This window comes from Ammospiza caudacuta, chromosome 13 (genome assembly GCF_027887145.1).
Source record: "Ammospiza caudacuta isolate bAmmCau1 chromosome 13, bAmmCau1.pri, whole genome shotgun sequence".
Lineage (NCBI taxonomy): Eukaryota > Metazoa > Chordata > Aves > Passeriformes > Passerellidae > Ammospiza > Ammospiza caudacuta.
The window spans coordinates 21,024,749-21,038,816 of NC_080605.1; the positions used below are offsets into that span (position 1 = coordinate 21,024,749).

At 54.0% G+C, this 14,068-nt stretch overlaps 1 protein-coding gene across 2 annotated transcripts in view; it reads left to right on the forward strand.

Annotated features, from left to right (window-relative positions):
• ACSF3 (acyl-CoA synthetase family member 3) overlaps positions 1–14,068 on the forward strand; it is a 50,009-nt gene that overhangs the window by 29,278 nt on the left and 6,663 nt on the right. For both annotated transcript variants that reach the window (XM_058813615.1, XM_058813616.1), the window contains one exon: positions 2,691–2,817. In XM_058813615.1, the coding sequence (XP_058669598.1) occupies positions 2,691–2,817 (127 nt within the window). The remainder of the gene's footprint in view (positions 1–2,690; positions 2,818–14,068) is intronic.

A 14,068-nucleotide genomic window follows, 5' to 3' on the forward strand; every position in this document is an offset into this window, starting at 1 on the left:
CTGTTGGGGAGCAGGGCTGGGGCTGTCTGTGCCACACTGGGAGCAGTGCTGGGGCTGTCTGTGCCCCTGTGCCATGCTGGGGCTGGCTGTGCCTCATTGGGAGCAGTGATGGGGCCATCTGTGTCCCTGTGCCACGCTGGGGCTGTCTGTGCCTCACTGGGAGCAGGGCTGGGGCTGTCTGTGCCCCTGTGCCACGCTGGGGCTGTCTGTGCCTCACTGGGAGCAGGGCTGGGACTGTCTGTGCCCCTGTGCCACGCTGGGGCTGTCTGTGCCTCACTGGGAGCAGGGCTGGGGCTGTCTGTGCCCCTGTGCCACGCTGGTGACACTCTGAGGGCAGCAAGCAAAATCCTATTAAGGTAACGTCACGGCCCCTCTGTTTTACTGTGTGCAAGCCAGCCATAACATCATTAAATTACACAACAGGGAGGTGCCTGCTGCCAAGGGGCTCTGCTCGAGATAAGATGTGGCTTGAGCCGCTGCCAAAGTTGGAGTTGATATGACAGGAAATTTGGAGTGGGTTCAAGGCTTGATTCACACCAGACATGGCACTGTGTAGGTAAATCAGGGCAGGATTGAGCCCTGGGGCTCTGCAGGTACCTGGCACTGTGGAATCCTGGGCAGGATGGGGCTGGAGGGGTTTGGAGCAGACAGATTTACAGCTCTTCTCGTGCTCAGGGCTGACAAGAAGCAACCAGAGCCTGGCAGGGTGTGTAGGTGAAGTTCAGGGAGCTGTTTGCAGGTTCTCAGCTCTGCCAGCCCCTCCCCAGCCCTTCTGGGGAGTGGGAAGGAGCCTGAACACCAGGACACTGCTCAGGAAGCTGCTTGCTGTGTGATGCCACAGCTGGAACGTCAGGAAAAGGAGTGAGAAGAAAGAGCTGCACCATAAAACTCCACACAGCCTGTAAGAGCCCTGAAACCAGCCTTGCTGGTCCCTCTGTGCCACCCACCATGTCCCTGCAACTCTTGTCCATGGAGGCTTTGTGCCTCTTGTGCCCTTTGTGCCTCTTGTGCCCTTTGTGCCTCTTGTGCCCTTTTTTGTGCCTCCTTGTGCCTATTTTTGGATCCTTTGTGCCCTTTGCTGCTGCAGGTGTGGAATTTTGCTCCAGGCCCTCCAGACCTCATGGATAGTCTGGACTTCAGCTCCATCTTTCAGATCCCTGGGGAGAACTCACCCAGCACCATCCCCACTCTGCCATCACTCAGCAAAATTCCTCACTGGCATTAAGGACTTTTCTTCCCTGCATCATCTTCCAGGCAGGGAATTGATCCCCAACCAGGGCTCTGGAAGCCTGGGCTGTGTGTGCAGAGATCCCCTTGTCACCCCATCCTCCAGGACAGGACATGAGGAAGGAAATACTTTAAAATGGTGCTTAGGAAGCAGTTTTCTAAGCGTTTTCCATTAGGGAAGCTTTGTTTCCATCAGAGGCTGCAGAGCCTGCCCTGCCCTGGGACTGCCTGGCGCTCCAGCACTGCTATTACAGCTTTCCCTTGTGGCTCTGTTTCTGGCACTGCTGAGTTTTGGGGTCCCAGGTGGATCCTGGCCATTGCAGCAGCTCAAGTACAAAGTGGCTGGGAAAATGGTTTGGAATTCCTGTTCCTGAACTGTTCTCCATGGAGCAGTGTGTCCAGGCACATCCCACAGCACCCTGCCATCCCAGCAGTGCCTTTGCACACCTTGGTTATGGATTTCAACTGACAGAGAATGGGTTAGATGGGAGATTGGGATGGAATTCCTGGCTGTGAGAAGCTCTGGCTGCCCCTGGGTCCCTGGGAGGGCTCAGAAAGGACCATCCCATCCCCAAGAGTATTTCCTGCACTTCTGCACGTGTGACCTCTCTCCCAGCAGCTGGAAGTTCCAGGATGGCAATCCTTGTTTTCTTATAACACAGGTGCTCATTGCCAGTGCTTTGGAAATCAAAAACACCTGGATGAGCCCTTCCACCTGAGGAGAGAGGTCCTGCAGGTGGGCAGGGTGTGGTGGAGCTTGGCCAGGGCTGGAGGAGCCCATGGTGTGGGTCCTGCGCGCTTCCTGCTGTGCTGCTGGGGTCTCAGGTTTCTGTGGTTGAAATGACCCCCAAGGTATTAGAAAATCTCTTTTTTCCCAGCCCTGTGACCAAAGAAGAAGTTGAGATTCCTCAGTTCTGCTTTTCAAGGTTGTTTATTTTCTCTTAATCTATTCCATTCTTTCTCTGACCTGCTGAGGTCTGTCTGGCAGGTCGGGTTGTGGCACAGTGCCTGCCCTTGGGGTGGTGTTAACTTTTTATACTTAGAACTACGTGTACTTTATTTACAATAATTTTCCAATACCTATCACCTATGTTAGACAGTCTGTCTAAACCAATCCAGAAGTGTCACCATCACAGCAGAAGATGGAGGACAAGAAGGACAGGACACACCCAGATTCCTCCATTTTGGTTCCTCCTCTTGAACCCCCATTCTAAAACCTCAAAATTCTACTTTTTCAACTTGTGACAAATTAACTATCATTCTACTCAAACTCTTGTGGCTTGTAAATCCTCACACAAAGTTGGGAATTGTTTCCATGGGCTAAAATGGATGGCACGGGTGTTTGTGACTCCATGCCAGGGTCTCCGAGCCCCTGCCAGGGTCTGCAGTCACCCAGGGCAGCCAGAGCAATGTGACACTGGGGACAGGTGATGGGAGCTGCACTGACTGTGTGCCTGTCCTAGGTGACCCCGGGCCTGGAGGGACAGGAGGGGGAGCTGCAGGTGAAGGGGCCCTCGGTGTTCCGCGAGTACTGGAACCGACCCAAGGAGAGCGCGGACGCCTTCACGCCCGACGGATGGTTCCGGACAGGTACGGGGACCTGGCACAGGGACAGGGACAGGGACAGCAGCTCGGGGTGGCTGGGAGGGCTTGGAGAGAGCTGGGAGTGCAGGCTGGATGTGCTTCCATGCAGCCTCGGCCATGGTGAGTCACCGAGTGATGGGGCGTGTTTGGGGTCCTTTGCTCCTAAGCATGAAATGCCGGTGCTCAATGTTTTCCTGGGAATTCAGCTTTGCAGACAGGTGGGATTTGTCTCAATTTACACAGGGATTGTGTCTCAGAGGCATTAACTACCAACTAGAGCCCCCTGAGAGGGGAGTGCGGCCAGGTGGGGGTTGGGCTCCACTTCCAGTGATTTGAGGAAATGGCCTCAGGCTGTGCCAGGGGAAGCTCAGGTTCGACATCAGCAGGAATTTCATAATGGGAAGGGTTGTTCATTGGCAGGGGCTACCCAGGGAGCTGCTGGAGTCCCCATCCCTGGAGGTATCCAAGGAGCAGCTGGTGGTGACACTCAGTGCTCTGGGATGGGTGACACGGTGGGGATCAGTCACGGGTTGGACTTGATGACCTTGGAGGTCTTTTCCAGCCTCAGTGATTCTGGGATTCTCTGATTTTCCCATTCCACCCGCAGCTGCGATTTCCCCATTTCCCTCTTTACTGTGTGTTAGCAGTGCCGTGGTGGCAGCAGTCAGGCTGGATTTCTGATGCCTCCTGTGTAAGCTGATTTATTGCTGGTTCCTGGAGAAGCTGTGATTTATTCTAATTGTTCTCCTGAAGCAGAGCTCACTCTGCCAGCAGTGTCACCTCGAGTCCCCAGGCCAGGCGGGCACCGCGGGCTGGGACCGGAGCATCGCCAGCCCTCACGTGGGGTGCAGGGCAATCAGCTTCAAAAATTTTTTCTAGTCAACACTCCTGATGAATATTTCAGCTGCAAAGGAATAGCGTGCATTAATTATTGCAAAGAGATGTCTTTAGGAGAAAATGATTTTGAAATTCAGTTTAATTTCATTGTAATGCGCCGCAAACAGGAAGGGAGTATGTGTGTTTAATTGGCTCTCGGGGGTAAGGCCGGGAAGATGGCATGCCTTTGTCACAGGCCATTAGTGATACAGACTGCATAATGAGGGACTACAATCAGCTCACAGCTGCCGGCTCCTACGGGGAGACAATGATATTAAATAGAAATCAGTATAAATTAAACTTAACCCTTTCGCCCACTGAGCAAAGCTCAGAGCTGGAAACGAGGGGAGCAGTGACAGGAGTGGGGGGTTCAGGGTGGGTCAGGGGGGGCTTGGACAACCCCCCCAGCAGGCAGGTGACCTCCCTGATGTCCCCCTTCCCTCAGGTGGGAGGTTTGAACTCCCTTCCCCATCCTTACCCCCACTCTGCCTTCCTTCCCTTCCTTCCCTCTCCTGCTGCATCTCTCGTGGATATCAGGTCAGTGGGACTGGGTTTTTCCCAAGCCTCATTTATCCAGCAGTGCCAGGAGCAATCCCATGGCCCCATCCTCACCCTGCCTGCCCCAGCCTCATCAGCAGCCTCTGGAGATCACTCAGAGGTGGCAAATGTCCTGTGGTGGTAAAAAACCCTTGAGGGAATGAAAGGGGTTGTGTCCTGTCACAGGGATTGGATCTGGAGGGTGAATTATCCCCATTAAGCACAAACTGGTTACCCTGGAGCCAAAACCATACTGGCAGGATCCAGCAGAGGTGAATCCAGGCTGTAATTCCCTGTGTCTGCCACTTCCAGGTCATCCAGGTGAGTGTTTTACAGGTGAGGCTGAATGGCAGCACAGGGTGTTCCCAAAGCCCCAGCCATGGCTTTCCTGACTCTGTGCCAGTGTTCTGCTCACTGCTGACCCTGGTGGTGTCCCCAGCAGTGACCTGCAGGCTGCAGGTGGTGGCCAGGTCCCTCACAGAGTTATGGAGTGGATTGGATGGGGAGAGACCTTTAAGCTCATCCTGTCCCATGAACAAGGACACCTTCCACTAGACCAGGTTGCTCCAAGCCCTGCCCAAAAAAATGGGGAAAAAACCCAGTGACTTTGATGAATTCAAGATCATGGCTCTTCTGAGAAGACTCTGAACTCCTGGTGATGCAGAGGGGATGTGCTGTTGCTCCCATCCTCTTTATTCCCTGGGATTTGTGCTGCTGGCTGCTGATCCCTCCATGTCTCATTTCCATCCCAGTGAATTTGATTATTTTTATTGTATTAACGCTGTTGACAGAGCTGCTGAGATCAAAGTCCCCTCCAGCCATTTCCAGGGAGACTGCTGGGTTTCCACCTGCTGTCATCCATCCAAGTGGCACCAAGCCCTCTGAGGCCGAGCTGAGCCCAGAGGAAAAACGCCTGTGGGCATCTGGCTGCTGTCCCTGCTGAGCCTGCCCAGCTCCTGCCCAGCTGTGCCAGGCCCTGCCAGGTGAGAGGCAGCCTCAAACCCTCACCTGCTCCTGAGAGGGGAGGAGAGGGAAGGAAGAGGTTTTTTAGGATGAGGCCCTGGCACAGGGTGCCCAGAGAAGCTGTGGCTGCTCCTGGATCCCTGGAAGTGCCCAAGGCAAGGTTTTGGAGAAACCTGGGACAGTGAAAGGTGTTCCTGCCCATGGCAGTGGGTGGCACTGGGTGGTCTTTAAGGTCCTTTCCAGCCCAAACCATTCCATGATCCTGTGAGCAAAATCCTGTGAACCATGATCCAGTTCCCAAAACTTGGGAATTGGAGGAGAGCAGCAGAGAAACAGCAGCTTCCATGGTCATCCTGATGTCCATCTATCCCTCCATCTATCCATCCATCCATCCATCCATCCATCCATCCATCCATCCATCATCCATCCATCCATCATCCATCCATCCATCCATCCATCCATCCATCCATCATCCATCATCCCTCCATCCATCCATCATCCATCCATCCATCCATCCATCCATCCATCCATCCATCATCCATCCATCCATCCATCCATCCATCCATCCATCCATCCCTCCATCCATCCCTCCATCATCCATCCATCCATCCATCCATCCATCCATCCATCCATCCATCCCCCATCCATCCATCATCCATCCATCATCCATCCATCATCCATCCATCCATCCATCCATCCCTCCATCATCCATCCATCCATCCATCCATCCATCCATCCATCCATCCCCCATCCATCCATCATCCATCCATCATCCATCCATCATCCATCCATCCATCCATCCATCCATCCATCCATCCATCATCCATCCATCCATCCATCCATCCATCCATCCATCCATCCATCATCCATCCATCCATCCATCCATCCATCCATCCATCCATCCATCCATCCATCCATCCCTCCCTCCCTCCCTCCCTCCCAGCCTTGCCATGCCCCCCTGGGCCATGCCCTGGCACTGCCAGGCTGTGTTGTCCCCACTGCCAGGTGGCTTTGGAAGCGCCAGGAGGCTTTGGGAGCGTGCTGGGTGCCCACCATGGTGCCCAAATCTGCCACTCCAGCCGTGCTCCCCGGGCAGCCACAGGGCCTGAGAGCAGCCTGCTCCCCCAGGGAAGGGCAGCTTCCATTCACATTTGCCCACAGATCCAGAAAATTAGAATCTGGTGTATTCAGGGAGATTTATTTTCAATTACAGGTTAAGGCTGAGACATGAAATAGCACCGGGTTTGAAAGTAGTGCATAAATCCTGCAACAAATCCATGTATCCCTGCTCCATATAATAAGATTTTATTGATTGCTATATTGTATCTGTCAGAATAAAACTCTCTTAATGCATGCATCAGGATGGAGAAGATAGAAAGCTTGTTGGGAGTAGAATCTGATTCAAGAATCAATGCACTTTGATTAATATGTTGTTAAGAAAGTAAGAGTTATTTAACTTGTTTGATGCTCACTGCAGAATGATGACTCATATCTTTTAAATTTCTTTCTTTGAGCTGCATTTCAAAAACCCCCACAACCTTGGAGCTGTTTTTCACATTGTTACATCTTGGTTTATCAGTGAATTTTTGCTGGATCCTTCTGCCCAGGTCACAAATGCCCCTGAACCCCATCAGTAATAAATCCTATGCCCAAAACACTTCTCATATCCTGTTGTTAAGGCTTTAGAGGGAGAACGGAGTGGGCCTGCTGTTTCTTTATTCCTTCTGGGTGTTCTGCAGTGAAGGAGGAACTCCAGGGAAAACAAAACAAAACAAACAAAACTCAACAACAAAAAGAAGTTGTTTTTCCACTGTGATTACAAATCCAAGCACCAAGGACAAGCCCTGGCTTAGCTGGGAACATCCCACTCAGCCCTGAATTCCCAGCTGGCTCCAGAAATGGAGCATGCAGCCCTGAGTCCCAGTGCAGGGGATGGTCCCAGTGCCTCTGCCTGGTCTCAGTCACCTCCTGCTGTCTCTGTGCCATTTTCAGACTCAGCTGACACCAGCTGCAGATCCCTGCCATTCCCAGCCTGGCCCCTGCAGATTCCACACAATCATGGAATACTTTGGGGGAGGGAGGACCTTTCAATGCCATCAAATCCAACCTTCCCATCATGACTGGAGCACCAGGAGGGGCTGAGGGAACTGGGAAGGGGCTCAGCCTGGAGAAAAGGGGGATCAGGGGGGACCTTGTGGCTCTGCACAGTTCCCTGACAGGAGGGGACAGCCGGGGGGGGGAAACAAGGGACAGAATGAGACAAAATGACCTTAGAGAAGGTTTAGGGTGGAGATGGGGAAAATTTCTTCATGGAAAGGGCAGTGATGGAGTCCCCATCCCTGAAAGTGTTGGAAAAACATAGATGTGACGCAGGGGGACATGGTTAGTGGTGACTGTGGTGGCAGTGCAGGGCTGATGGTTGGACTTGATGATCTTAAAGATCTTTTCCAGCTAATTCCATGAATCTGTGATTCCCACCCCTTCTGGTGGGAAAGGCAGAGCCTCCTGCAGTTCCCAGCACAGAGCCATGTGCTGTTTGTAGGAAAGGCCCAGGGCAGGTCACCCACAGCTCCTGCCTGCTCTGGGGCTGTGCCCTGACGAGCAGGAGCAGGATGCAGCCCTGTCCCCCTGGCTCAGCCTTTTCCCCATGCTTGGCTGTCCCCAGGGAGCAGCAGGTGTTTCCCTGCCAGGGGAATTGCTCACATCCGTGGGTGGAGCACAGACACCTGAAAGAGAAAATACTTGAGGCTGATCAAGGCAGATTATAAATAGAAATGCATCTAATTAGCATCTTAATCTGCAGGTTTTCTGTTTGTTTGCAGTGGCTTTCCTACTCACAAATCCAGCTAATGCAAATTCTGTTTTTACAGAGATGATTCCCTAATTGCAATGTGCTGGAATGATGTGAGTTACTGGTGAGATCCCTGTGGATGGAGCAGGGGCTCCTGCCTGGAGCAGCTCCTGGTGGGGTCAGCTCTGGGCTGGGGCAGGATGGCAGCACTCAGCTGCTGCCTTTGGGAGCCTCCTTCCCACAAATGCCATGGAAGGACACCCCAAAAACGCCAGGGGGACCCCAAACACGCTGCTGTAGGAAGGAGCAGGAGCAGAAGCCAGACCAGGCATACACTGGGCTCCCCTGTCCACCCAGCCCTAATTTAAGAAGTGTTTGTAAAATTAAAAACATAAAAATGGAATATTTTCTGGTATATCAGCCTTTATCACCCCCAGAGGCTCCTTACACACACTCAGAGCACTTTGGAGAGAGAATTCCCTTTTCTGCTTCCTGCTTGAGTATTTATTCCTTCTCCTTGAGGATTCAGTATTTCCATTATAGTATTTCCATTTCATTTGCCTGGCTACTGGAAGCCTTGGGGTCACCAGCACATGGGTAGGGTGGAACGAGATGAGCTTTAAGCTCCCTTCCAACCCAAAGCATTCCGTGATTCCCTGATTCTGATTCCCTGGCTGCTGGTGAAACTGATGTTTTCAGCAGCTCAGAGTGACTTGGGATTTTTGTAGCTGTAAATGAGAGCAGCTTTTGGCACAGAATTTGTTTACTCTCTGAAGCTCTGCTCTCGTCGTATCAAACATCTTGGATGCCAACCCTTCCCTTCCTTGAGAACCTCTGCTGCACTGAGGCTCCTTTCCAGAGGCATGGAGCAATTGCTCCCCAGCTGAGAGGCAGTGGGAACAGCAGGCACCTGCAGCTCCAAAATCCAGCTCTTCCCTTTTGTTCTGTGCCTGCTCTGCTGCAGCAGTGCTGCTCCCACAGCCTGGAGGGAGAGCCTGGGACCAGCCCCTGGCTGCTGGGGATCATCCCTCCCATCCCATCTTGGTCAATTCCATCCCATTTCAGGGATTTAGGGAGGAATTGTTCCCTGTGAGGGTGGGCAGGCCCTGGCACAGGTGCCCAGAGCAGCTGTGGCTGCCCTGGATCCCTGGCAGTGTCCAAGGCCCCAGGTCACTGCATGGAAAAGAAGAGGTGATTCTGCCTTTTGCAGGTTTGATTGTCCCTCAGGGGCTGCACGGAGCAGGGGGATCTGCTCTAATGTTTTTATTATTACCATTATTATTTTTTGTTACCACACTCTCCAAAGCTCCACCAGCCACATGCAGCCACACCTTGGAGCATTGACTTATTTAATACTCTTTGAATTTTCCTTTTCTTCTCCTTGTCTGCAGGGATTTCCATAAATATTTAAATGCTAATGTGAAAAAAAGAAGTGTTTTTCATTTTTACTTACCCATTTTCTTTTCTGGCTGCTCCTCTGGGCAAACCCATCTGCAGTAATTCAGGCAGGAGGAGCAGGGGGGTCCCTGCTCAGTCTGCTTGTGTCATATCAGCCACCCCTGAGTTCCTGCTGGTGAGGACTGAACCTCCAAACCCTTGGCTGCCTGCTTTGCAGAAACATTCCAGGTCTGCCTGGTTTATCACTGCTTTCCATTGGAGCAGGACATGCAGCCTGGGGAGAGTTCATCTGCTCCTGTCCTTCAGCTCTGAGGCCTCGGAGAGGCTCCTGGCCATGCTGGGCTGAAGAAATGAGATAAAAATGAGGAGCAGCAGCACCTCTGCCAGGGCAGGCAGCATCCGAGGCTCTGCCAGGCTTTGCCAAGGCTGAGTTTCCATTTGGTGCTGTCCTGTCCTGGCTGGGTGCCCAGGACTGGGCTGGCACTGACCCCCTCCCACAGCCTGTGCCAGCCCAGGCCAAGGCTGGAGCAGGGACCATCTGCAGCAAGAACAACAGGGCAAACGTGGCTCTTTGTACCTGGTGGGCAAAGCTGCTGCCCAGGGGGTGTGTTGGGAGGTCTGGCTTGCAGGGGATGGGAGAGGGATGGGCTGGAGAAGGGATGGAAGAGGGATGGCTTGGAGAGGGCATGGGTTGCAGAAGGCATGGGAGATGGAGGGGTTGGAGAAGGGGTGCAGTGGATGCTGCTTTCCCTGCCCCAGGAGGATCCTGGCTGCAGACACAGTGCAGTGGGACACTGACACCAGAGGGTGATGCCCAAACACTGCCCTGCCTTCTTCCCTGTGCTCAGACAAGGAGAAAAATCCTCTTGGGAGCAGGGAAAGGTTTGTGTGGTGGGATGAACCCGCTCACAGGAGCCAGGATGGGGTTGTGGAGGGGGAATGTGGGTGGTGAAGGAAATGGGATGTGCAGACAAGCCAGGAGGGTCAGTGGGCATCAGCCTGACTTCTCACCCTGCTGAGGGGTGCAGTAAATGTGAGGAGCCTTTGGAAAATACCTGTGTGAGGGGAAGGAATCTCTGACAGATCAGCCAAGACGAGGGGTGGCTGCACTCGGGGCAGGTGCCCAAGCCCCTCTGTCCCCTGGCTGGAAGCAGGGTGGGCAGAGCTCAGCTGAGGCTTGGCTCAGGCTTGTGTTACCTGCTCCTTTCCCCTGCAGGTCCCTGAGCTGCTGCAGCTCTGCTGGCACTGCTCCATGTCCCACGCAGCCACACAGCGTGGGGGGGAGAGCCTTATTAGCACAGCTCTTTGTGAGATGCCCTTGAGTGATTTATTTTTTTTCCAGGTGTAAATGCCAGGGGAGGCTGTTCCAGTGCTTCCCATTCTTTCATCTCAGCAGGGTTTTGCCCTTTCTCCCAGCGTGGCTCCGACAGCAGGCTCAGAGCTGCTGCCTGTGGAATACAAAGTTCCCTGCTACAGAGCATGACAGGAATTCATTCCAGCCTGGGCCCTGCTTTTTTTTATTTATTTCTGATTTTATTTTCTCCTCATGCTGGCTGCTCCAGGAGTCTCTGGAGAAGTTTTGAGAGTGGGGAGTGCATTGTTTAACCCCTTTCTCCTGGGAGCAGGCAGCTTGAAGATGACCCAAAGCCTTTCCCAGATCAGTCATGGAATAGCCTCAGCTGGAAGGGATGCATTAAGATATCAAAGTACAAATCCTGGCCTTGCACAGACCCCCAACAATCCCAGCCTGTGCCTGAGAGCGTTGTCCAAACCCTCCTGGAGCTGTGGCAGCTTTGGGGCTGTGCCCATTCCCTCAGGCAGGGACACCTCCCATTGTCCCAGGCGCTCCCAGCCCTGTCCAGCCTGGCCTTGGGCACTGCCAGGGATCCAGGGGCAGCCACAGCTGCTCTGGGCACCTGTGCCAGGGCCTCACACCCTCACAGAGAAGGATTTCACTGTGATATCCCATCTAACCCTACCCCCTTTCAGTTTAAATCCATTCCCTGTGTCCTGTCCCTCCATCCCTGTCCCCAGTCCCTCCCCAGCTCTCCTGGAGCCCTTTAGGGGCTCTGAGCTCTCCCTGGAGCTTCTCCCCTCCAGGTGAGCCCCCCCAGGTGTCCCAGCCTGGCTCCAGCCCTGGGGCAGCTCCCTGGCTCCAGCATCTCCTCACGCTGGCTCTGTGAGTGCCGCTGGGGCTGCCTGGAGAGCAGCAGCTCCAGGCTGAGCTCCCCTGCCCGTGCCCAGCCCAGGGACGGATCTGCAGCTGCTCAGCCTCTCCCCTCCCTGGCCCTGGGCCCTGCTGGAGGATGCTGGCAGCGGTTTGGGGCTGTGCTGCCAGCCAGGGCTGCCCGTGCCAAGAGAGCAGCTGGGCCCAGAGGCAGTGCCAGCCCTTCCCCGTGCCCTGGCTCTGCTGGGCAGGGCAGGGACACCGGGAAAGGCTTTGTCCTGCACCCAGGGAGCTGCTGGGGAGAGGCTTTCCTCAGGAATAATTGCAGTGCAATTAATATACGTGTGGTTTTTTGAGGAAGTTTCAGACTCTCCCCGTCAGGAGCCTTTCATGCTTTATTAATGATCATGGGCTGTCCAAATACAGAGGGAGCCCAGAGCAGCCCCAGTGCCCTTGGACAGGATCTCCTGTGAGCCCAAGGAGGGCCCTGCTGGCCCAGGTGAGCCGGTGAGGGTGGGTGGACTCAGGTGTCCCCCAGGAGTCACTCCAGGGTTGGGACACGCTCCAAAGGGAGCAGGGAGCTGCACTCTGGGGCCGGGTAGGTCTCACCCTCCTGCTCTGAGCAGGGTGGGAAAGGTGGGGAAAGGCAGGAGCTGATGATTTCAGTGGGTTGGGATTACCAGGAGCTGCTGGGAATGCAGCCTGCTCCCAGGGAATGGGAGTGCTGGAGGGCTGGGGTGGATGGGGATCACTGGGGAGAGCAGACCCAGTCTTTCCCCAGTCTAATTAATGTTAATTAGCTACAATTAGTGCTCGTGACCTCTGTTGGCAGCCAAGATGGCTGACAGCAGGGACAGGCATTCCTCACTTCCACGCAATAAATCAAGCTAAAGGTGCTCAGTTATTCAGCCTATCATTCAGCATTTCATTAAAGAGATCTGTGCACATACATCAGTGCGGCTGAGCCCCAACCCCTGCAGGAGCAGGGATGGCTCCCATCAATCCCAGCAGTGCCAGGCAGGCTCTGGATCACTGAGCTGCATCTCTCAGGTGCTGGGAACTCACCCAAGCACAGGATTCAGCAGGGAGTGACCCACAGTGAGGGTGCTGCTGGTCCTGCAGGGAGATGTGGCTTGGAGAGAGGTCCCGCCTGGAGGATGAGGGGGAATTCCTGAGCTGGGACAGGCTGGAAGGTCCCTGTTGGAGGCAGGGTGATGATTCAGCTGGGCCCTGCTTTGCCATGGCGTCTTCTCCCATCTCTTCTCCTAGGGAACAAGAGTGAGCAGCCTTCCCTGGTATCTAACAGCCTTGGAAATCAGGGGAGCTTTCCTCATGGGGAGGGCTGCCCGGGGCAGCAGTGGAGCCTCCATCCCTGCAGGGATTTAAAACCATGAGGATGTGGCACTTGGGGACACGCGTTAGTGCTGGGGAATGGGTGGACTTTCCTTTTCCAAGGGCCTTTTTAAGCTAAATAATTCCATGGTTCTCCCCATGCCAGCAGCATTCCCATGGCATACTTGGAGGAGGACTCTGCCTCTTGCTCTGCAGGCTTTGTGGCTGGGCTGCCCGTGCATCCTGTGCCCTCCCTGTGCCAGGGCTGCATGGATAAATGCCCCACTAGGCTGGCACAGTGTATCAATCTTGTTTAATAGACTGGAAAGCTGCTTGCACTGTGCAGGTCGGGGGAGCAGGGTGATGGATTGCACCTTCCCTGAGCCCAGTGCCGCTGATATATAATGAAATATTTATGATTTATTCCAGCTAATAAACTGGAGTGAAGTGTGTGATGGATGGGAGCAGATGGGGGATCTGTGCATGCAGTTTTCCCGGTGTGGGGGCAGGGAAAGGTGGATGCCTGTGACAGAGGCAGCGCTCGACCACCCATCCCACAGAGGGGATGGATTATCTAATTCCTATAAAAAGCCTTTAGCACCTGCCTTATAATCATTTATCCACCCCACGTGGCTTTTCTCCAGCACAGGAGCCTCTGGGAATGGGAACAAACCATTTCTCTTTGCACTGGGCTTGGGAGCTTGTGCCCAGAGGGAGGGGAAGAGAGGCAGAGTGAGCACAGCAATGTCACTGCAGTGCCACACTCAGCAGCTGCCCAGCCCCACTGCATCTGTGCCACCTGCAAAAAAATCCTTCCCAGGAGTTTAGGAGGGTGGTGAGACACTAAACTGCCCTGGAAAGAGCAGGGAAACTTGAAAGCACGTGGGAAATGTGACAGGCACGTGGAGCTTGTGGCTGCAGGGGGATTCCAAAGCCTGGGAAGGAGCATTCCCATGGTCTGATCTGCAGGCAGGAAAACTCTGCTGAAAGGAGGAGGATGGAGGAGAATAGAGGAGGACCTTCCTGCCAGCATCCTCTGAGTGGTCAGGGGGACCATCACAAGCCCTGGCTGGTCCCCATCCAGCTGTGGGTGCTGGGGTTGGAGACTTGCTCCTGCAAAATGCTCACCTGGCAAAGGGGGTTTGAGCTCCCAGATTTTGGCTCTGCTCTCTCAGAGGTGTGGATCAGGATCG